Source organism: Rhinolophus sinicus, chromosome 16, assembly GCF_057876585.1.
Source record: "Rhinolophus sinicus isolate RSI-liver-muscle chromosome 16, RSI-T2T, whole genome shotgun sequence".
Lineage (NCBI taxonomy): Eukaryota > Metazoa > Chordata > Mammalia > Chiroptera > Rhinolophidae > Rhinolophus > Rhinolophus sinicus.
In genome coordinates, this window is record NC_142516.1 from 147,880,298 (window position 1) to 147,902,760 (window position 22,463).

The following is a 22,463-nucleotide window of genomic DNA, read 5'->3' on the forward strand; positions in this document are numbered from 1 at the left end:
GACGACCTGCGCTACCGCGAAAATATGGAGCTAAATCCACAGAAGGGGAACTACCATAACGACTTCCATAGCCCCGTTTTACTTTTTTTAAACTAGTATCATTTTCTTCAAAGCCCTGGAAATCGTTGGTGTTTAGTTAGAAAGTGTGACACAGTTATTGGGTCCTTAGAAACTCGGGATGTTAAGGAGATTTGATTTGGCTTCCAAATGGCCTGAAAAAGAAACAGCGCACCTGGGGTCAGGCGGGTCATCACAATAACAAAAAGCGTGTCTACAAAATAAAAAGCTCTTTTATAAAGAATGGCAATGCCGGAAATCCACTGCGAGCCTTCCTGATGACCATCTAGCTAGGCCTTTTCTCAGGTTTAATTGGCAGGAGGTTTATCGGCGGCTTATTGGTGTTGATTGAAATTTTGCTCCCAGTTCTTGCTTTCAAGAATTAGCATCTCAAGTCGATTTACCTGAGTCAATTATCTTTTTAGGGTCTGGGTTTGGTCACAAATTTGCAAATATTCATTAAAAGCACTTTGCAAAAATCCCTCTTTCTAATCGCCACCCAAATCTCTGTTATTTCCTAAGAAAGTCTTTTCTTTTTTAAGGCTTCTATAAAAAGAAATTGATCAAGGAGCTATATTTGAATTAAGACATATTAAATCGATGACAGATACATATCACGCTGTGTTTAACAAGAGTTGTACAAGGAGGCGGGTTCCAGATTCCGCATGGCTCTGCTGCACCATTATTCACATTTTTACAGCCTTTCCTTCATGCCTTCACTCATTAAACCATTAAATTTCAGCAATTCAATAAAACAAAGCAGTTATAATTTTGAGGAAAAGCTATTTTGAAGGGGGTGGAGGTACCCATTTTATTGCACAATAAAAATGCTCAACAGTCCATATTAAAGGCTAGATTGTGTTTATTTTCTTCCTTCTTTATTTATTTTTTTGGTTTGTTTTCTTTTTACTTATAACCTGCAGGATTGAACGCAAAGCTGCCATGATGGAAGTACTGATACTCATTGTCAAGAAATTCAAATAAAGATAACTCATTTGACATATTCTGAGAGGAAATGGAGATGGAGGTGAAAATTGCAAATATGATGGTTTCTTCATAAAACATCCGTAGAGATGGCACCAGCTTCACCCCACTTTTGCCTGGTTGGCTTGAGATATTTTAAGTCTTTGAAAAGAAGATTGTGAAAGGACATGTCCTCTTCAAATACAGATGTGGATTTTGTCACTGTTATTTATTAAAATTTTTTCGTTGTGTTTACATTAGTGCCTTTATTTCCCCGTATTTGAATTTCATTGAAACTTAAAGAAAAACCCCATTTGAAATTTGATTGTATTGTTTTCTTTGTTTGGTTGTCAGTTTTATAAGAGAAATGACATTTCCCTGGCTCACAGGGAAGTTCCCTGTTAAACATTGTTCACACCAAGTAAATGGGGCTATCGAATCAGTTTTTTTGAAAAATATATCTTACCTCTTTCCAGACGATGGCTTTATGCAGTCTGTTTTTACTGGGACTGAAAACGAATTAAGCTGGCAACATGTTTTAGACCCCAAAAGAAAAAAAAAAAAATCACACTTCACTCATTATAACTTTTTTACAAATAATTTTATGCAGAACAGCAAAATTAAAATTAAAAGCCCTGGCTTTAAATTTTGAGCATCTGTGGAACATCACAAACATTTAAGATGCTTCATTTTGAAAAGCAGACGTGACACTGTAGGGCATTAAGAACTGTAAACTTTTGGGGGATGCCACAGTACTCCCCAAAAAGTGACGCAGGAACCTATTTCACCTTTTAAACTGATTTGATGGCAAAACAAGATATGGGATTCGAGCGCTTTTGTTAAAGCCAGTTTTCATAGTCTTAAAATAAGACATCTCTCCTGCAAGATCAGTTTATTAGAAAATGATAACATGGTAAAAGATTATTTATTCTGTTCTTAAATAGTGAAGATGTTGCTTGATTTAAAAATATTTTCTTGTATCAATTCTAATTTGTGGTCCTTTCGAAGGAACTGAGGTACATATGTGAGTGCGCTCTGGACCGGAAGGAGAAATTCTGCTTAAAGGATACGTTTATTTAGCCGCTTTCCTCTAGAGAGATGATGTTTGGCCTGCCCTGCCACTGTTATCTGCCAGAGGCAAAAGTTAGAATCCTTGCCCGAGGATTTCCCCCCGGTAGATCTAATTGGAAGTGGCAGATCTAGAACCGATGAGCAGTGAGATTACACTTCGAGCCAACTCTTTTGAAGCATGTTGAAAAGGACTTCATGAGCTAAAATGTCGAGGTAAAACGGGTCCTTTTGGGAAAGATTTATTTTGACTTCACTTGTTTTGCGGAGCCAAATCACTCAAATTGTTTTGCAACCAATAGGTCTTTTAATATCCTTCCTCATTCGGTCTCCAATCTCTGAGCCCTACTTGAGCGTTTGGCAGATTGGGAATCCTTCCCAAATAAGAAATTTCTAACATCACCTCTACAAGTACGATGACGGGCGAACATCTGCTCACCCTCCTCCTTCTGAGAACTACCTAAGGCTCTTCCAAGGGAGGAGGTAGAAAGTATTTGGATGTTGGAAGGGACGCTGCGTGAGGTGAAGCGGAGGTATTTGAAGTTGGGGCTCCTCCCCCCGCCTTTTGTCCCCGGGGGGGTCACCAGCCCTAAGCCACCCGGCGCCCTCCGGCCGCGTGCCGGCGCACGCTCTCTGCAAGAAGCGTCAGGGAAACTCAGAGATCTGCGCGCGCACGCCCAGCGCAAACTTTCTGCAAGTGCAACTTGGGCATCCCCGGGGAGGCGGGGACGCAGGGTTCCAGGGAAAGAGGGGGCGCGAAGCGAAAGCAAAGGCGGCCGCGAACACCGGGGCGGATCCCCGCTGGGCCAAGGGCCTGAAAGAGAGCCAATCGGGCAGCCGCGGCTGCTGCCAATCACGCAGCTCTCTCCAATCCCACCCGTGCCATTTCCAAAATCTCGGTCCCACTGTGCAGCTCAAATGTGATGTTCGTTCTGCCAATCGCTGGAGGACAGAGTGGGAACGGGAATAAGCAGAGTTAGGAGGCCAGGACAAAGAAGTTAAAGAGTGCTTAATATATACGTGTTTTTGGAGGCGGGCAGAGGGGGGGAAAGTACCCCCAGTGAGGGTCTATGGGTCTGATTGTGTAGTTCTGATGGAGCCCCCTTTGAGCAAGAGGAACCTGCCAGCGCTGAGATTAGTGGATTTGGCAACGGCTCAAGCCAGGCCTCTTCAGAATATGACAGGCTTCCCAGCGCTGGCCAGCCCGCCAGCCCACTCCCAACTCCGGGCCACAGCCACGCACCTCCGACCCCGGGACCTGGGTGCTGACCCCGGCGTGGCCATCACTACGCTCGGACCCGAGCACATGGCCCAGGCCAGCACGCTCGGCCTCAGCCCTCCTTCCCAGGCACTCACGGGAAAGCCTGAGGCTCCCGCGGCCGCCGCCCGCTCTGCAGCCTCGGTCGCGCACCCCGGAGCCCACACCTATCCTGGCGGCGCGGACGGCGGCAGCACGCTGCCCTCCGCGCCCCCGCCCCCAGCCCCTCCTCTTCCTCCCTCCCTTTCACCCCTTACCCCTCCCCCTCCTTCTCCTCCTCCTGCCCTCTCGGGCTACACCACCACCAACAGTGGCGGCGGCGGCAGCAGCGGCAAAGGCCACAGCAGGGACTTCGTCCTCCGGAGGGACCTTTCCGCCACGGCCCCCGCGGCGGCCATGCACGGGGCCCCGCTCGGAGGGGAGCAGCGGTCGGGCACCGTCTCCCCCCAGCACCTGGCCCCGCCTTCCCACTCCTCCGGCATGTTCATCTCGGCCAGCGGCACCTACGCGGGCCCGGACGGAAGCGGCGGCGGGGGCCCAGCGCTCTTCCCCGCGCTGCACGACACGCCGGGAGCTCCCGGCGGCCACCCGCACCCGCTCAACGGCCAGATGCGCCTGGGGTTGGCGGCGGCGGCGGCAGCCGCGGCGGCTGAGCTGTACGGCCGCGCTGAGCCGCCCTTCGCGCCGCGCTCCGGGGATGCGCACTACGGGGCGGTAGCGGCCGCTGCAGCCGCTGCCCTGCACGGCTACGGAGCAGTGAACTTAAACCTGAATCTGGCAGCGGCAGCTGCCGCCGCGGCGGCCGGGCCGGGACCCCACCTGCAGCACCACGCGCCGCCCCCGGCGCCGCCGCCGCCGCCGCCGGCGCCCGCGCAGCACCCGCACCAGCACCACCCCCACCTCCCAGGAGCGGCTGGGGCCTTCCTGCGCTATATGCGGCAGCCAATCAAGCAGGAGCTCATCTGCAAGTGGATCGACCCTGAGGAGCTGGCCGGGCCGCCGCCGCCGCCGCCCCCGCCCCCGGCCGGCGGCGCCAAGCCCTGCTCCAAAACTTTCGGCACCATGCACGAGCTGGTGAATCACGTCACGGTGGAGCACGTGGGCGGCCCCGAGCAAAGCAGCCACATCTGCTTCTGGGAGGACTGTCCACGCGAGGGCAAGCCCTTTAAGGCCAAATACAAGCTCATCAACCACATCCGCGTGCACACGGGCGAGAAGCCCTTCCCCTGCCCCTTCCCGGGCTGCGGCAAGGTCTTCGCGCGCTCCGAGAACCTCAAGATCCATAAGCGCACTCATACAGGTGGGTGTCTGTCCCCGGCCGCGCCGCCGCCGCCGCCTCCCGCGCCGCCGCCGCTTCCGCCGCTGCTTCTCTTCCTCCTTCTCCTGCTCGCCTTAATTTTTCCCTCCTTCTGCTGCTTCTCTTCGCATACGTATAACCCGGACATGTGACTTCTTTTTTTTCTCTCCCCCCCCTTTTTTTCTATGAATAAGTAATTCGATAGCACACACAGGCCCCGCGCTGGGTTCCCACGCGTTGGAGTCTCCAGCGCTCCCGCAGCCCCTCCGCCGGGACCGGCAACGCGCTCCAACCGCCGCCGCCGCAGCCCCGGAGCAGAAGCAGCAGCAACCGGAGCAGGAAGGCGCCCAGGACGGTCGGCAGCCCCCATCCGTCCGGCCCCGGGAACTTAGGGAGGGCGATGGGAAAAAGGGAGCTGCAGCCGAAGCCGCCCTGAAGCCTTTTTCCTACTCACCCGGTGGCAGGCCCCATGCGGACGCTCGCTCGCAAAAGCGTGCGTGCGAGGGGCGCGTGGGATTTGCTGCCGTATTGAGTCCACCAGGCCCAGCTCCGTGTGGCCTCCTCAGGAGGGGAGGGGGACCTTTCCTTTCGGGGTGGGGTGCAAAATACTAAAGGAACGGGGCCCACAGACACCTCCCCCAACTCACACTGACCCACTGTTTCACACCCACACGTACACCTTCACGTGCACACACATCACAGACTTCACACACCCATATTCCCTTATACAACCTCCCTTCCTCACTGCTGGGACAGCCATATGCCCCGACACACTCACCTTACACATTACACTCTCACTCGCACTTACTCATTTACACACCTTCATGCATGCCCATACTCGCACGCGCGCCGACACACATTGCCATCACACACTTAATCACACGTGCCTAAAAGGTGTTGGAGAAGTTGGCTTCTGCCCTTTTAAAGAAGGTTCTACTTGAAGGAGCTGGAGACCCTCCCACGGTCTTTGGGGTCTTCCTCCCGCCCCTGTAGAATTTAGGAGAAGCCCCGGGCGCCGTGGGGACCCCTCCCACCCACACCAAGCCCTGCCTTTGGGGGTGCAAAGGCCCCAGGTGAAGGCAGCTGCGTCGCGGGGCGGTGGGATGGCCTCTATGGGTCGTGTGTTCTCTTTGAACGGACAAGAGCATTGGGCGGAAGCGCTGATGAGCGCTACCGCAGTCGGGATTTATAAGGACAGACAATATTACTCCTCGGAGGATACTTAAGTAACTGGAGTTTACATTCAGTAATTACTTGGCTGATTTATCGGCTGCGGCGGCGAGGAGGCAGCCGCAGGGCGTGGGCCCCAACGCCTGGCCAGCGGCGGGGACCGAGGGCATTCCGGGGATCTGCGAGAGGAACCGGTGGCCCGAAGGCGGGAGCCCCGGGCCTCGCTCCAGTCTAGGACACCTGACAGGCCTCGTGTGAGCTAGCGGATGATGGGCCGGGAGCACGTTTTCCCCGGAGCTCCGTTTGCCTGCCTAGTTCTTTTCTAATCGGATCCGTCAGCTTAATGATTTTTCCTAAAGGAAACTTCCCGCAGGGCTCTCGTAAAACTCCCCTGACCCACTAAACCTGCTGCTTACCCCTGTGCCCAGTACTTCCCTATCTAGCAGGGACCTGGGGCCGTGAAGGGGCGCGCCGGGCGCGGGAGGTGAAAACCTCCCCAAAGGGAGCCCCTAAAAGCGGATCCTGCGGCCTCGGCCCTTCCACCTTTCTAGGCCTCGGAGGTGGAGTGGACCTTCTCTTCGCAGGACGGGAAGCTGCCCGGAGCCGAGGGCACTTTCCTCCGGGTAAAGCAAGGAACTGAAAACTGATGGCGCGGAAGCTGACCTGGGTCCCCGCCCTCGGGCCCCTATGGGACCCCGAGCCTCCGGCCGCCCTGGACCGCTGCCCCCCAGGAGGGGGCGTGCGCGCGTGCTTGGGAGTGGGGTGAGGTGCAGAGACCTGGGGCGCCTAGGGGACCCAGGGCCGTTTTGTTTTCTGGTTTCACGTTGTGCGCTTGGTTGCATTAACGCCGGGCTGTGGTGGCCGGTTGGGCCTATCACTCTTGGGGTCCCTCGGGGAGGGATGCAAGCATCTCTTGTTCATACTCAAACCCGCGCCTGGTGTTTTTGGCGGTCCCTGGACCCATTAGCCATTGAATATTGTGGGCAGAGAGGAACCATCCTGGAATCACCTCCCTACCACACCGCTCTCTCTTTTGGGGGTTATCCGGGATCCCCCCGGAACAGAATGATCAAAGGGAATAATCCCCCGCCACTCCCCAAGGCCCATTTCCTGACCCACGTGCCCTTGATTCCTTTTATAACCTTCTCTGGGCCAGACTGGAGTTCTCTCTGGAGGGGGAACTGGTAGGAACTGATTGTTGCCCACACCTAGCTTCCATTACTCTTTAAAACTCTGTAAGTTGTTAAATTGACGTGACCCCTATGTCAGAATCTGAAATGTAAACACCGGGGTCTCACCCTTTCTAGTTAGGTAGAATTTGCTTACTGTCTCCTCAGTCCCCCTGAATACTCAATTCTGTCACCTCCCCCTTTTTTTGCTATTTTTTAATTACACTTTTTTATTCCTAATTTTCTACCTTTCTTTGCACTGCATATCTCCCCTTTACTGGGTTTAATTGCTTCTCTTTATCATGTGCAGTGGTGGAGCCAGCAATGTTCAAGCTGTTTATTTCTTCACAGCCCAGGATATGTAGCTTGTACTGAAACAGGAAAATTATAAAAAAACAATATTGCACATTTGCATAGGATGAATAAAACTACTTAAATATTCATATTGAAGAAACATTATAATTTTTTTTGAATAACGGTAAATTAGTGTTATCTCTAACTTCAAGTAAAATATAGAAACCAGGACAAATAACCAACGTTGCGATAAAAATCAGTTAACTTTGTTGCAGCTCATCTACAGAATTTTTGAAGGTTGTGATTATCATTGTGTTTATGTTGTGTTTCCGCCCCTATAGATCAGTGTAGGAGGTATATGTGAATAATATCAAATTTTATTTTTAAACAAAATTTTCAGGTTGGGTAAGTTATATTCCAAGCATCTGAATGCTTTGAGCTGTGCTAACATACTCTGGCATTGAAGCAGTTATTAAGCAGAAATTTACAATAACAAAATTACACTGAAATATTTGTATGAAGATATTAAGAAAATTTACTACAATAAGTTACACACACTAAACTAGATCTTTTTAAAAACAAATTACCCAAAACTAAGGAAAGGTCATTTGTGTGTCATCAGTAACTTCTGTAATGTGGAGAAATCCAGCTTTATTTTTTAAAACATTTAAATATGAGGAAAATACCCATACAGTAATGTATGAGGTGACTTGTTCGATTATGGACTCAGATACATCAAGTTCATAGATACTAAGATCAGAAGGAAAATTCATACTGTCAACCTGCTGTCTTCTTTTTTTGCTCTTTAATACCAAGGTGTAGGTAGTATGGCTGAATTTCTAATTGTCTTGTTGAGCATTTCCACTTCCGGGACTAAGGCCCTTGTGTTTAAAGGTATTGTGTTCCTGGGGTGGTTAGAGTAGCTTAAAGGAGCTCATCTACAGAATTTTTAAAGACTCTGGTAAATAGTGCTTTTTTTTTTTAAACTATTAAGCAATGTAGAAAGCTGTTAGAATAAGTTTACTTATGGCATCAGGTAAATGCCAGGTTCTGGCTGAGGCTTGTGTTATTACTGTTTGTTAAGGCTCTGTTCCGCTAGGCTCTTAATTGCCCTGCAAGTTGTGAGGAAAGCTGGTAGAAGGAAGAGACCAATGGCCTATTCTCTGCCCAGTTAGGCTTGTAAAAAAATCTAGTGGTTGGAGTGTGTGTTTCACAGGTGCCTTTATTTCTGACGAGAGCGGGATTTTGTTTTATTTCCCTTCCTTTTCCATCAGTGGAATGTGGAGGAACACTGAAACAAAATGCCCTTGTAATAACTTTACTATACCACTCCCAGTTTACTTTCAATTTAGTGTATGTGTTCAGTTTTCTTTTTCTTATATTCTTCTCCCAAGCTGTGGTATTAGAAGTATTTTATCAGCATTTGTTTTGTATTTTTGTATGTACAGAGCCTGAGGGGAGTGATGAAACGGGTATTGGGGTCTTGGTTAGGTTTCAGTGTTACATCCTGGACCATGCTTTAGGCATTCTCCCCCGACCCCTATAACACTGCAGGGGCTGACATCTAGCCTCTCACAACCCCAGGTCCAAGGAGGGCCTCCAGGCCAGTGGTCACCAGGCCCATCCCTGAAGTATTCCTTCCCTGTTGCATCCTGGAACATAGGAATTAGTAATAGGAATTAGGCTGGGAGTTGGTCTTCTAGAGAGTGGGAAAATGTATCCTGATTTCTTCTCCAAGATTCCTCTCTCAAATGAGAGGTCTCTGAAAAGCAATTGTTAACCTTTCCTATGTTTTGTTGCAGGAGAAAAGCCTTTCAAATGTGAATTTGATGGCTGTGACAGGAAGTTTGCCAACAGCAGTGATCGAAAGAAACATTCCCATGTCCACACCAGTGACAAGCCCTACTATTGCAAGATTCGAGGCTGTGACAAATCCTACACTCATCCGAGCTCTCTGAGGAAGCACATGAAGATTCACTGCAAGTCCCCACCACCTTCTCCAGGAGCCCTTGGTTACTCATCAGTGGGGACTCCAGTGGGTGCCCCCTTGTCCCCTGTGCTGGACCCAAGCAGGAGTCGCTCTAGCACTCTGTCCCCTCAGGTGACCAACCTCAATGAGTGGTACGTTTGCCAGGCCAGTGGGGCCCCCAGCCACCTCCACACACCTTCCAGCAATGGAACCACTTCCGAGTCTGAAGACGAGGAGATGTATGGGAACTCTGAAGTTGTGCGGACGATACATTAGAATTTATTAATAATAAGTGGGAATCCTTGGACCATATCCTAACCTGAGACAATGGCGAGCCTGAGACAAATCTGTGACTCAGACTTGCCACCACGTCTAATTAGCCCTATTTATTTAGTATGAAACCCTATGGTGTTTGTACATTTAATTAATTTAATTAAGATATTTGGGCTTTTCAAAAATAGAAAACAACAACAACAAAAAGCTGGACTTATATGTTGCAGGGGGACAGGGCTGGTAACAAATTGTACCAAGAAAAAGGAGAGATTAGTTAATTGAGATACACATTGCAATGCAATAAATATATTTTTTTAAAGGGGAGAGAAAGAGCATTAAGTCAGAACTCAACACAGTAACAGGCCCTCTGCATTTCCTAGAGTGCCTCGTGAATGCCTTTGACACCATAACACGGGCTCCTTTGAAGCCTCTTCACCTCCTCTTTGGGCCCTAATTCTGCAAAGGCCTCTTGATTGTAAACCACACACTTGCTGCATTGCCACCAGATCTTGGACTGTACCTGTGTCCAAAAATATTTATGAAAACCTCTTAAGTTCTGATGCTTGTAATTTTTCATTTCCACTCTTTTATTACTGATCTCATCTAAACAGTATTTTTATACAGGATTATTTCTTCAATATCCTGCTTGTATGATTAACAAAAAGATGCAGCAACATTAGTGCATCTCCATATATTGTGCTACTGTGATTGTTCAAACAAAAGTGGAGAGAAGAAAAAGCTGCTGCAATAGACAACTGTGAAACTGTGATATTTTATAAAATAGAAGAAATTCAAGTGCTTTCTTTTTCCTGTTTTATTTTAAATCTGAAATCGCAGATGCTGCCTCTTTACTGTGTCCAAACTTCTTGTGTAATAAAGAGATTATGTTTTAGATCATAAGTTCTTTGGGATGCCAGAATTACCAGGCAGGTCTAAGGTGTGATGTTGGCAACATGCCTTTTTTTTTTTTTTTTTTTTGAAAGCTGTTGTTTTTAAAATAGGCTAACCACTTTTATACTCTTGTATCAACCTTTTAAAAAGCCTTTATTTTTTGATGCCTGAAAGTGCATTTTAATGCATTTTCTTCCACCTGAGCACTGAGCACACTGAACTCTGTACCATTTGGAAATGACAGTGTGTGATGTATATGATTTACATTAAAAGAGGGGAGGGAGTTGCTATACATATTAAAATTTTTAAAAGGTTTATAGTTACTAGCAAACACTGATGAATGCGTGACCTTTGCCAGAGCTGTCAAACTAGGATAAAAAAGGTCAAGGACCTAGGACAATAACTCTTAGTCAATTTATTTTTGGTTGGTACAACACATCGTGTGCAAAATGTAGTCCATCATAAACATCATACAAATATACTAAAGAGCACTAATTTATCCTCAGAGACCCTGAAGACACCCCCTCCCCAGGGTTTGTAGAAATTTGTTTCGTGTGCTGTGAGTGGTTGATGTAGTCTTGTCATTGTTAATAACTTGTATGTGAACACTATTATTTGTACAGTTGAATTAATTTATTTTCAGACATCTTTTTTTTCCTGGAAGAGTTCAAAACACACCAAAGAATTATATTATACATTTTGGTGAAAGATTGTTGTTTATGATCCATGGTTTATTTAAAAAAAAAAAAAAGAGAAAAATGGGAAAATATATTTTTAAGCTTACTTGAATGAACAACGTAATGTGAAAACCAGGACTCTTCCTGCATGTCTTTTTTGCATTGTGTTGATGAGATTATATATAGTTTCTAGATATATTACTAGTACAGTGCATGGTGCTGTCACTTTGAAAGCCTTTCAATGTTGTCTTCACATTATTACGGTGAATATGAAACATGCAGACCCTCCTTTATAAAGAAAGACCATAAAACTTGAATATAAAATAATTCTACATTTAAAAGTTTATTTGATTTTCTTATTCACTTTCAAAGCTCTTTCAAATAGGCAAGATAAGGTATTAACTATGGGGGGATAATTTATGTATTGTAAACTTATTAGAACAAAATATTCCTGATTTGTAATGAGTTGTTTTATTTATACAACTTTTTCAATGGTAGTTTGCACTATTCTTTATTATGCTACAGGTTTATTTATTATGAGACAAAGGAATATGTATTTTATGTATTTTGCCATGCATAGGTCAACTGCCACAAATTTATTGGGTTCCTGATACACCTAAAATAAAAAACTTAAAACGTGTACCTTCGATAGCAAGCAAGAATGATTATGGAGTAAAAAATTTAATAAAAGTATTCTTCCTATGAATTGCTTACGTTTGACATAATGACACATTTCTGCCGTTCTCTTCCAAACAGAACAGGTTGGTGACACAGTGAACAGTAGTTCTCTTCCCTTGACCTCTTTATTTCTTAGCAATATTTATTCCCCAAGCAATAAAATATTATTTTTACAGCTTAGTTTAATTTATAATCTAATCTAGAAAACACAATATATTTATGAAGACTAAGCCCTGCAGGTTGCATGTGAGACTAGCATAAATCTTAGGAGATAATGCATTCATTTGTTAAAATTAATATCCTTAGTGATCCTAGTCAGTGAAAAGTGAATTTTAGCGTTTCTTTTAGTGCCTAGCCACTTCAGAAAGTATGAAGGAATGAGGAAAAGATGGAGAGACAGGCTTTCAGACACAGGCAAAATCAGGAGCTGAGATGGGTATTGAGTTAAAACATCCTGAATGAAGTTATGTAGTGGGCATCAAGTACTTCTTACATCAGGTAAGATGTAAGGGGGGGGGGGGGGTGTCCAAATCCAATTTTACTGTGGTTTATTTGGAAGTTGAGTGGATATAAGTAACTTAGCATTTGGGGGCAAGTGTTAAGGAGAAATTAGATTCTTTGATGGCAACAAAATACCCAAGTGGCTTAAACTAATATAATCAGCTATCTACATTAACATGGCTGAATGTTTGCCTATTTTTATGTTAGCTGATACAAAACTGATAAAAGGCAAATAGTTAAAAAAAAAAAAATTGGTAGTAATGTCAATAACCAGTTCTCCAAAAGGTTATAATGCTTTTTAAAAGTCAGGTTTGTTAAATATAGTAAAGGTGAAACAGGTTGCAAAGAGTTCTCTTAAGCCAGATAACAATAACCAGCACACGAAGAAGAAAAAACACTCATAAATGAGAGCCCCAATCAATGGGAAAACTTATAGCTCTCTAATGAAGTTTCCTGTGAAAAGAAGGGTGACACAAAGCCACCAAGACATGAATCATTCATGGGAAATATAAAAGATAAAAGATAACTGACAATGAGCAGAACCTTGTATAGAATGTATAAAACAAGTTTCCCCTTCTTATTTTCTGCTTTAAAACGCACAATATCCTACTCCCAGCGTTCTCTGTCCAGTCTATAGAGTTAAAATTGACCACTGCTCGTCCTGCGCCACTTCAAAGTAATTTAGTCCAGAACGGAAGGCTTGGCGCTTGGACAATCTTCATGGTGTGTTAAGATTTCTATGGCAATTGGCAAGCAAGACGTTCCCATCTGACTATGTCTCAAAGAAAGCCACTTATTGACACTAAGTTGGCTATCATCAAAGACTTCATCTTTCCTAGGCAAAACGTGGCCCTCATGGCCTTCGCAGACACTGTTTAAATCATCTACCTTTGTTTTCCAGGCTAAGAGAATCTTCAAACACATAGTCATGTAGTTTGTGCATATTTTCCCCCATGTAAGATATTGTTTGGTAAAGCTCCTAAAATCTAAAGTACCGAGAAAGAGCTTGGGGATGGGAATTATATTCTTTGAGGAGTTGGAGATGGCCACACAAGAGGGATAGCATTGGGGACAGGAAAGGAGGAGGCCCAAACTTGAAACCGAGGCCCAACTATTGCAAACGTCATATTTGTATCATATTTGTATTGCTTGCAGTCTTGTCATTTATATCTTGCATTTTGTGGCAGCTTTTTGAGACAGTGGTTCATTCTATCGATCTTTCTATCATCTATCATATCTACCTACCTTCCTACACACATACATACCTAACATCTCTTTCTCTATGAGATAGGACAAGAGATGTTCACCTGAAGTATTTTTCATCCCAGTTTGGTTAGGAAATACAACTTGGTGCAGAGGGACGGAGAGCCGGTGTGGCGTCTCAAACGATCACCTTAAGTCAGAGGAAAGGAAAGCTGAACACAAGAGAAACAAAACAATCCTGACACTTATTAGTACTTTCAGCCTGTCACCCCACACTACCCGCTTGCCCGTCCACCCGTAGTCTACCAAAATAGACACATGGCCAGGGAAAACTGCCCTTTCAGGGCTGGAGAGATGGTTAAGGAGACCCACAGTGAAACCAACTGCCCTGGGTTGCCCGCACATTTCCCCTTGAACAGAAATTTATATGCCCACACCCACGTACAAACACTCCAGAGCACACACATTCGCACACACGGTGAGTGTCTAATCAGGCAGGGAGAAGTTCAAAGGCATGTTCTTTGAAATTCAAACTACTGCTTTTACAGCACATCCACATAGAGCATCAGTATTGCTATGGCAATGGGCAGGGCCAGGAGAGTCACTGGCAGAGGGACCACAGCGATTCGAGACACTCTATTAAGATACAGTTCCAGTGACCTTTACTTTCATGCCAAGTTATTTCAGTCAGTGTTCACCTCACCGGAAATATATATTTTACATATAATATTACACATATAATACTATATGTGTGACATAATAATATACATGTGTTTCCATCTACTTTTGTTAAGATTCCTCCATAGAATCTCCTAGCTAGAGAGAAAGGAAAGAGAAAGAATGAGGAAAGGAGAGAAAGCTGAGTGGGGGTGGGGTGGGTAATGTTAGAAGAAGGGGAGAGGGGCAGGAGCGCCAGATCCTATTCCTTCTCTCCCCACCTAAGTACTTTTATTTGCAGAGCGATTGTTCTTTGTTTATTTAATACAAGTACTGTGTGAATGGTGAAAAATAAACACGATGAAAAATAACCAAACAGATGATTCCTCCGAGTGAAAAAGCCCGGACTTAATAAAAGTGCGAAGCAGTCACCGCTGAATGAGAAACCCTTTGAAGTGGAACTTATTATAGGAGGAATACTTTGGGGTTGCCTTAACGACGCCGCTGAATCGAAAGCGCTCGCCTTTGTCAGCGATTTGTTCTCCTTTGCTGGGGTGCCTGCAGAAATTACTTACATGGGCTGCCTTAACATGCAGCCTGCAAATCAGTAACTTTGCAGCTCAGACTTGCAGACGCCACTCGGCAACGGACAAAAAGAAGTCAGGGGGAAACGAACCAACCTTTCACGCCGAGTCTCTGGGGATGGGGGCGCACGGACGTGTTGGGGGCGGCAGATAAAAAGTTGTACTACATCTGGCCCCCCTCACCCGGGCTCCCTACCCTCAGCCACCAACCCCCACCCCAACCCTTGAGCCTGAGCAGGGTCCTGGGCTGCCCCGGCCTCGTCCAATTGCAGGGGAGGCTCCCGGCTTTTCTCGGGCCCTCCAGCCAGGGGCGCTCTTCTGTGTGCTGGCCGGGCGCCGGACTTTCCCAGCAGTCCCGGCCATATTTAATAAGAGTCGTTTATCACCCAGGCGCTTTGAAGGGTCGCCTCCAGCCCTGTGCCCATTAGAAAGGCGGAGGTGACATTTAAACTCCGTTTTCAAGGATCGCGGGGGGATTTCAATGAAAAGGCAACTCGTTTGTCTTATGAGCCTGGAAACAACCCCCTTCTCTCTCCTTTTGACCACATGGCATAACTCAAAAACAATAGTTCAAAAGTGAAATGGCATCGTGGTCTTCACTCGGAGACAGGCCCCCATCTAGCACCAGAGAAAAGGGGTAGTCCACAAGACAATGTGCTTTTTGTGTCCGACTCTGTCACAAGGATTGTGTTGTTTGCTTTGGAGGCTGCGCCTGTTATACTTTCCTGAAAGTGCTTGTGTTAAACAAGAGTTATAAGTCATCCAAAACAACAAACATTTTGATTTTCTTTGCCTAAAGGGCTTTCCCTGGCTATGGGCACCGTGAAAAAATAATGTCCTTGCTGAGAAAGGAACACCAGTAGTAGCATTAGAAGCGGGAGCATTAAATATTGAATGACACCGGGTAAAAGAGCTTGTCGAGGGGCACTCAGCCTTAAAGGCTTTCTTCAACTTTGTCTTCGGTGGCTGCTGGACTATTTAAGATGGTATTAATTAAGGCAGCTTCGGATGCCGCGGAGCCCGCCGGCCCCTCGGCTTGTCTCAGTCAATGGGCCTGTGTCCCCGCGCTCTGCTCCCGCGTTGGCTGAGACGAGTGCAAATGTCACTTCTCATTTGGAGGCTGAAGAGATGGGCCCATCCTACGTTAAGGGCAGCAGGGACGCAGTCATAGCAGGCATTAAAGGAATACGAGAGGCTAGGGTGAGGGGAGGGGAGGCGGGAACAAAATGGGAACATCTGCCCTGGGCAGGGAGGGGAGTGGAACTGGGTGCACTGCTTTTGGCACATTTTGGAGAGTGTTGTTTAGCACACAAGAGCCACGCAGGACTCGGTGGGTTGAAACATCCACTCTCGAGTCTGCTCTTGCTTGGAGAAAATTAAACCCCCCAGCCCTGCAAAAATACACTGGGCAGTCAGGCAGGGCGTTATTTTACAAAGGGACTAGCTCCTATCAAGACAAAGGCTTGGTGCACACAGCCTTATTTACTGGTTTCCTCCTCCTCCCTAAGGAGCTAGAGATCACAAATAAAGAAAGCCCAAAGGGCCTCAGCCAAGGACCTGAGATCCAATTTTACAGATCGTGAAACTGAGACCTCAAGCAAGACTCAGAGAAGATTTTTGTCAATATTTCCCTCAAGGAGTTGGAAGCTGAGACCCTCACTGAGTCCAAAGATCCAGACAAGAGTGGAGTTCCATTTAAGGGCACCAACAGCCAGGCCAAAATACACCTTGCACTCCAATTCCAAGTGTTTCATTTGATTCAAAATCAAATGGAAGTGGGGCAGTTGGATGGCTCAGTTGGTTAAAGCGCCAGCCCTGAACAAAGGGTGCTGGTTCAATTCCCACATGGGCCAGTGAGCTGCGCCTTCCACAACTAGATTGAAGAACAACAACTTGGAACTGATGGGTCCTTGGAGAAACACGCTGTTCCCCAATATTCCTCAATAAAATTTTTTTAAAAATCAAATGGAAGTTAGTTTCAGCAGCTGGAAATTTCCAACCTTAAAGAAAGGGAGATATGAAGCTTATTGCCACTAACTGTGGCATAAATGAAACACATGTCTTAAGAAACTCATAACTATCAGTTCTTTATCAGTTCTTGATGAGAAGAGACAAGACTTGTCTGGGTGGAGAGGTGCAGGGTACCCAGGCAGGTTGATTTTTGCCTTCAGAACCTCCATGAGAGCTTCTGTCTCCTGCTGTGGAGTTCCAGATGGAGATGGGCCTTATCTTTTATCACAAGATCCCTTGGAGGTGGGAGAAGATGCAGTCAAATGCTCTTTCCTGTGAGTGTGATTTAGCTCCTTGCTGCTGGGTATAGGGGTTTAGCACCCTTAAGTCTAGATCCATTTACAATGTCTGAGTCTCAGGGTGTGTCCCCTCAGGGGTCCCTCCAGCCTCCTGGATTGGGAGCAGTCATGTATTCCACCAAGAGCCATCCTGCAGGAGAAGCAGTTCCTACCTTCCTGCTTGACTGGGTTTTGTGCCTGGCAGGGGGAGGAGAGGTAGTTGGGATCTGTCAGTCCACAAACTTGGTTGGGCCTGCAGCCTACACCCTCTGCCAAGATTGAGAGCTGGAAGCTCCCTCTAGGGCGCAGAACTGCCTGGCCTGGTCACGAAGCTGGCAGAGGTGGGCATTGGGGTGGAGGAGAGAGATGTGCCACCCCCCCCCCAGCCCCAACAGGTCTGTAAAACCTAAGACTGGGGTTCCCAGGCCCAACCACCGACCAGGGTGATCTTTTTTGCACCTTTCTGTTCAGTCCCCATCTCCCTGCCTCTACTTTTTTGCACGAACAGGCCCCAGGCCAGGGTGGGAGATGCAAAAACACGGGCTTTTGGTCTGGAATGCACGGTCGTGAGCTCATGTACACACACACACACAACTAAATCCCCCGCCCTAGCCGGTGCACTGGGCACACACTCGGGCTCCAGGCACCTTGCCAAGAGCGCGCGAGCACCCTGCGTGGCACACTGGCTGAAGTTCCTGAACGAAGCGGCTGGGTGGGGTGAGGCGGGAGGGGTGGGCGGCGGTGGACGCCGCCGACTGCTGGCGGTGAGCACAAGTTCAGTGCTCAACTTCCCGCTCTTAACAAGACCCGGGATCCCTTTGGAGAGGCCCTCGGGAGCTGGCGGCTGGGCTGGGAGTGGCGTGGGTAAGCTGGCCAGCGCGGGGCGCGGGCGGCGGGGCACGAGGGCGCGACATGAGGAGGGTGCGAGGGTGCCCGCGGCCGGCCGGGCGCTCGGAGAAGTCAGTGCAAACAGCTGTGACTTCACCTATTAGCCCCGATGTCTTTCCGAGGAGCCTGGTGGAGTTAAACAGCCCACAATGGACGCTCTGGGGCGCCTCCAGCCTGACCTCCACCCGGGTTTAATAGTTTCATAGGAACTTCATTAAATCAATTACTTAGTGAGCACATCATCATTTATTTGTAATTAGCAGCGAGGAGCGCGTTCTCTACCCCAGCCTGCGGCCGGGGTCCCAGCGGGGTTGACGGAGTTGCGCAAGCACTTTTGTTTGCTGGAGTGTTGACTCCCGGCATTATTCGGCCTGGGTAATCTTTACGTCTTAATCTAGCATTCAGGGGGTGAAGGGAAAACAAACAGGGCGCAGGCCGGAGGCCAGCCCTGCGGTCCCAGCGGCCGCAGAACACCTCCCTCACTCCGCGCGCAGGGCGCGTCTCCGCGGCCCCGTTTCCTCCCCGGCGGAGAGAGAGGGAAGCCACCGGGGCAGAGGATATGGAGGGGAATGAGACAGGCCTGGGGGACTTAGAAGGAAAGCAGCGAAGGAAGAAAAGATGAAGGAGCGAAAAGAGGAAACCAGGAACAGGAAAGCACGTCCTTCAAAGCGAGCACAAAAGGCAAACGTCTAGGCTCGTGCGTGTATGCGGGCGGCGTTGGAGGGGAAATGCGTGTGTGTGCACGTGTGTGTGCACGTGTGTGTGCGCGCAGGGTCTGCGTGAAATCACATCCATTTCAGCTGCCGGGGAGCTGGGCGGAGAGAGGGGATCGGGAGCAGGAGTACCGGCCTGGCGCGCGTGGGGAGCCGGCGCGCTGGGTGTCTGGGATGGAAAAGTGCTTTAATTTGGGGACTGCAGCCTCGGGCGCAGCCCCACCGCGACCCACAGATTACGAGCTAGTGGTTAGTGAGGAGGAGGAGTTGCTGAAAGCCGGGCCAGATCCTGCGCGTGCAGAAAGACACGAATAATGGCTCCGCGAGGAGTCCTGTTTCCTTTCGAGAGTAATCACCTTTCCCCACACGCTGCAGTGCGGGCCAAATACTGTGCGGATCTTAAGAATCTCGGCTCCCCGGGCCAGAAACGTAGGCGATGAGTCCCCGCGCCCTTGCCTGGGACCCGATTTCCAATGGAGAAGTCCCGACTTCTGCGAGCGATCCCAGTTCAGGAAATGCAGGGTGCCCCTGGAGGGCCGGGAGAGGCGATGGGTCCCCGATGATCAGGCTCTGCTACTCTCGGGAGACAACTGTGAGGTTAGGAAAAGGCCCATGGGACACACACTCCATGAGTGATTTTCCAGAAGAAACAGTGTTCCCAGGGAATCCATGAAGTTGGTCTCTTAGGTGGACCTGTGTGTTTTTGAGAAGATGGTCCTAAATTTCTCCACTGGTTTTTGTGGTCAGGACTGTTTGATTCAGGATAATATTTGGAGGCAGTGAATGTGTGAAGGTGGTTGTTGCCTTGTTGGTGAGTCCATACAAATTGAATCAGTTTGGAGTGTTTGTATTCTAGTGGGCCCAAAGAGAACTTGGTGCATCAGTGGGTGGTCGCATGGCTGCAGGGTCTGTCCTTGGTGGGAATAGGGAGAGGGTTGACGTGTGGCCTCAAGGCCTCTGGATTCAGCTGAGTGTGGTTGTGCCCCTGGGAGTGGAAATTTACCTTACCAGGGACCCTGACCTGGGTTCTCTTGAGGCCTGTCTGGTGAGCCAATACCCATGACAATGCATTGGGCTCCAAGGAGGGGGTCTTAAATCTCCAGCGTCCTCAGTCCCCCATTCTTGTTCCCCTATTCCTCAGGTCTCACCATCCTGCACTCATTCTTTTCCTTTTTCTGTCCTCCTTTTTGCGAAGTTGACTCACAAGTTCACTTGGCCCTTTACCCCAGAGTCTTACACATCCTTCTGCCTGCTGGACACAAGGATGAGAAAGAGGCTGGTGGCAGCTCAGACCCTGTTTCCAAATAGTCCGCCTGGTATTGCAGAGAGCCTCCTGAGATCCCCAGCTGCTGCCTATCCACCCTGGATGGCCTGAGAGCTTGGGTCAGCCTGAAACACAGGAAATGGATCTAGAGAAGGCCCATCAACCAGCAAGTCAGCAATCAGGTAGAAAGAAGCCCCTTTTAAAATATAAAAGCACTTTGCAACTTGGCATACTGCCCCCCTCCCCGCCCCCAATCCGCTGCTGGAATAGTTAAAACAGTCAGGCATCCAGAAAAATTACAAGGAGCAAAATCAAATGTGTATACATAAAGTAAAATATTATTTTCTTGAATATATCTCCAAATAGTGTAAACATGAACACTGCTTAGAGTCTGCTGCACATGTTCTGCTCTGGTATAATGAATACCTAGGCATATTAAATGTATATTTGATCAGACAAGTCTACACACACACACACACACACACACACACACACACTTACAGCATATTTAAATCCAACCTGCAAATTATCAGGGCCTACACATCCAGGACCCAACCAAATTTATGACAGCCTTGAAGGAAACAAAACTGAGAGAGATTACATTTAAAATAAGTTTTAAATGTAATTCACCCCTGACTTCTCTCTCCTCTTCTCCCTCCCTCCCACTTCCAACAGCACTTAATAGAATAGCATCATTTGCAGAAAGGAAGGCAAATCAGGCAAGCATTTTATGAGCTGGCAGGGAATTTGGTGAAGCAGTTGATTTTGAAAATCTGGCTGTGGGCTGCAAAGTTTTCTTAGTGATATTCAGATTATGCATCTCTCCCCCTGCTCCAAGTCCAAGGGTTTATCCCATTGGCTCACTTCTCAGACCGTTCTGAATCTGACTTTACTGGGTGTGCACATCGCTGGCGCCCTACCTGAGGCGGCCCCTCCATAGTGGGAGTTCTGTGCTCTGCTCCCCACCTCCTTCCAATGGGGCTTCCCTTCCTTACTAGCCCACTCTTATTTGTCTGGAGTCCATGCCATTGGGCCTGTCAGCCTGGAGCTAATGGGCACATTCTGTCATCCCTACATAGGGTTCTGAACAGGCTTCTCCATCACCAGCTGCAGGTTTCATCTTTCTGACCTGGCAGGGAGAAGACGACCTGGCACTGACATACGATAGCTGGAAAGCTAGGCCAAAGCCTGTGTGATAAAACCCAGGAGCTCTTGGCAGCCTCGGTTTGGGTAATGATGTGTAAGGGAAATTTAAGGGAGCGCTTAGGGGAGACTTGGAGACTTGGGTTAGGCCAATGTTTGTCTCCCTTTAGGGCACAGGGTAAAGGGTTGACTTTTCTGGCCAGTTCTTAAATAAACTGGCCCCAAAGAGCAAGCATTAAAAACCCTGTGGCCTAGGTCTAGTGTCTGTTGTGTTACTGAGGAAACTTCTGGGTAGCACCGACCTCAGTTTGGGCCACCCTTTCTGCCTTCAGACTCAACAGCTTTAGTAGTTCCAGGTTCTTCTGCTCATATCTCTGAGGGGCAAAATCATCAAGTGATTCTAGGCAAGTGCTTTCCAGGAAGAACCCCAACACACAGAAAAGGCAAGTCCAGGAAAAACGCTGCAATCTAACCTGTGCCACCCCTACCCACCCACTCCCCCTGTTATTTCTAAAGTTGACTCTCTCGAACCTTTCTATCCACCCCATAAATCAGAGGGCTGGCATGGTCCAAACACAGAAATGAGCCTGGAAAGAGCTTTGGCCACAGGCAAGGAGATTAGAGTGTTCATTTTCTGAGACTCCTCCACTCTGAATGTCTGTTAGGAAGGCAGCAGAGAAATTACATCATGAAAAGTATCATTTTTGGTTCCTTAATTTCTCTTTTGAGGTTAGAACGGAGTTTTAATGGGGAGGTTTCCCTGGACCAGATGGGTGTCTGGGGAATTGTAGACATGAAACTTCTCATTTCCTTAAGGGCAAAGGAAGGCCTGCATGGGTGCAGGGGGAGCCTCCCTTGGAGCTGGCTGCTCTGAGGCCCTGGGGACAGAACTGTGGGCCCTGTGCAGGGAACTCAGATAGGAGAGGACATGGGAAGGTGTAGAGAAGACTAATGTCTATTACTCACCTGCCTTTCTACCTCATTAACAAAATCTGGTAAAATATATATAACAAAACTTACCATTTGAACCATTTTTAAGTGTACAGCTTTGTGGCATTAAGTACATTCACATTGTTGTGCAACCCCCACCACCATCCATCTCCAGAAGTTTCTCATCTTCCCAAACTAAAACTCTGTCCCCATTAAACACTAGTTCCCTATTCCCCCTCCTGTGGCCACTGACTTTTACGCTACTTTCTGTGCCTGTGAATTTGACCACACGAGGCACCTCACGTAAGCGTAACTGTACGACATGTGTCCTTCTGTGTATAGCGTATTTCACTGAGCATAACGTCCTCCAGGTTTATCCACGTTGTAGCATGCATCAGACCGCCATCCTTTTTAATGGCTGCATAATATTCCAATGCGTGGCTATCTATCTGCCTATCATCTATATAGATAATAGATATATCTCTACATATGATTTTGTTTATCTGTTCATCTGCCAATGGACATTTG

The 22,463-nt window shown here is 47.8% G+C and overlaps 1 protein-coding gene and 1 long non-coding RNA gene across 2 annotated transcripts in view; both read left to right on the forward strand.

Annotated features, from left to right (window-relative positions):
• Window positions 1-2,823: 2,823 nt before the first annotated feature.
• Window positions 2,824-11,792, forward strand: ZIC5 (Zic family zinc finger 5). The gene is made up of 2 exons (XM_019754215.3): window positions 2,824-4,646; window positions 9,079-11,792. The coding sequence occupies exons 1-2, from the start codon at window positions 3,182-3,184 to the stop codon at window positions 9,519-9,521; spliced, it is 1,908 nt and encodes a 635-aa protein (XP_019609774.3). The 5' UTR covers window positions 2,824-3,181; the 3' UTR covers window positions 9,522-11,792.
• Window positions 11,793-17,726: 5,934 nt separating this feature from the next.
• The window catches only part of LOC141571018 (uncharacterized), a 100,454-nt gene continuing 95,717 nt past the window's right edge, over window positions 17,727-22,463 (forward strand). Inside the window, exon 1 of the long non-coding RNA XR_016019160.1 lies at window positions 17,727-17,861. This is a non-coding gene — a long non-coding RNA (uncharacterized LOC141571018). The remainder of the gene's footprint in view (window positions 17,862-22,463) is intronic.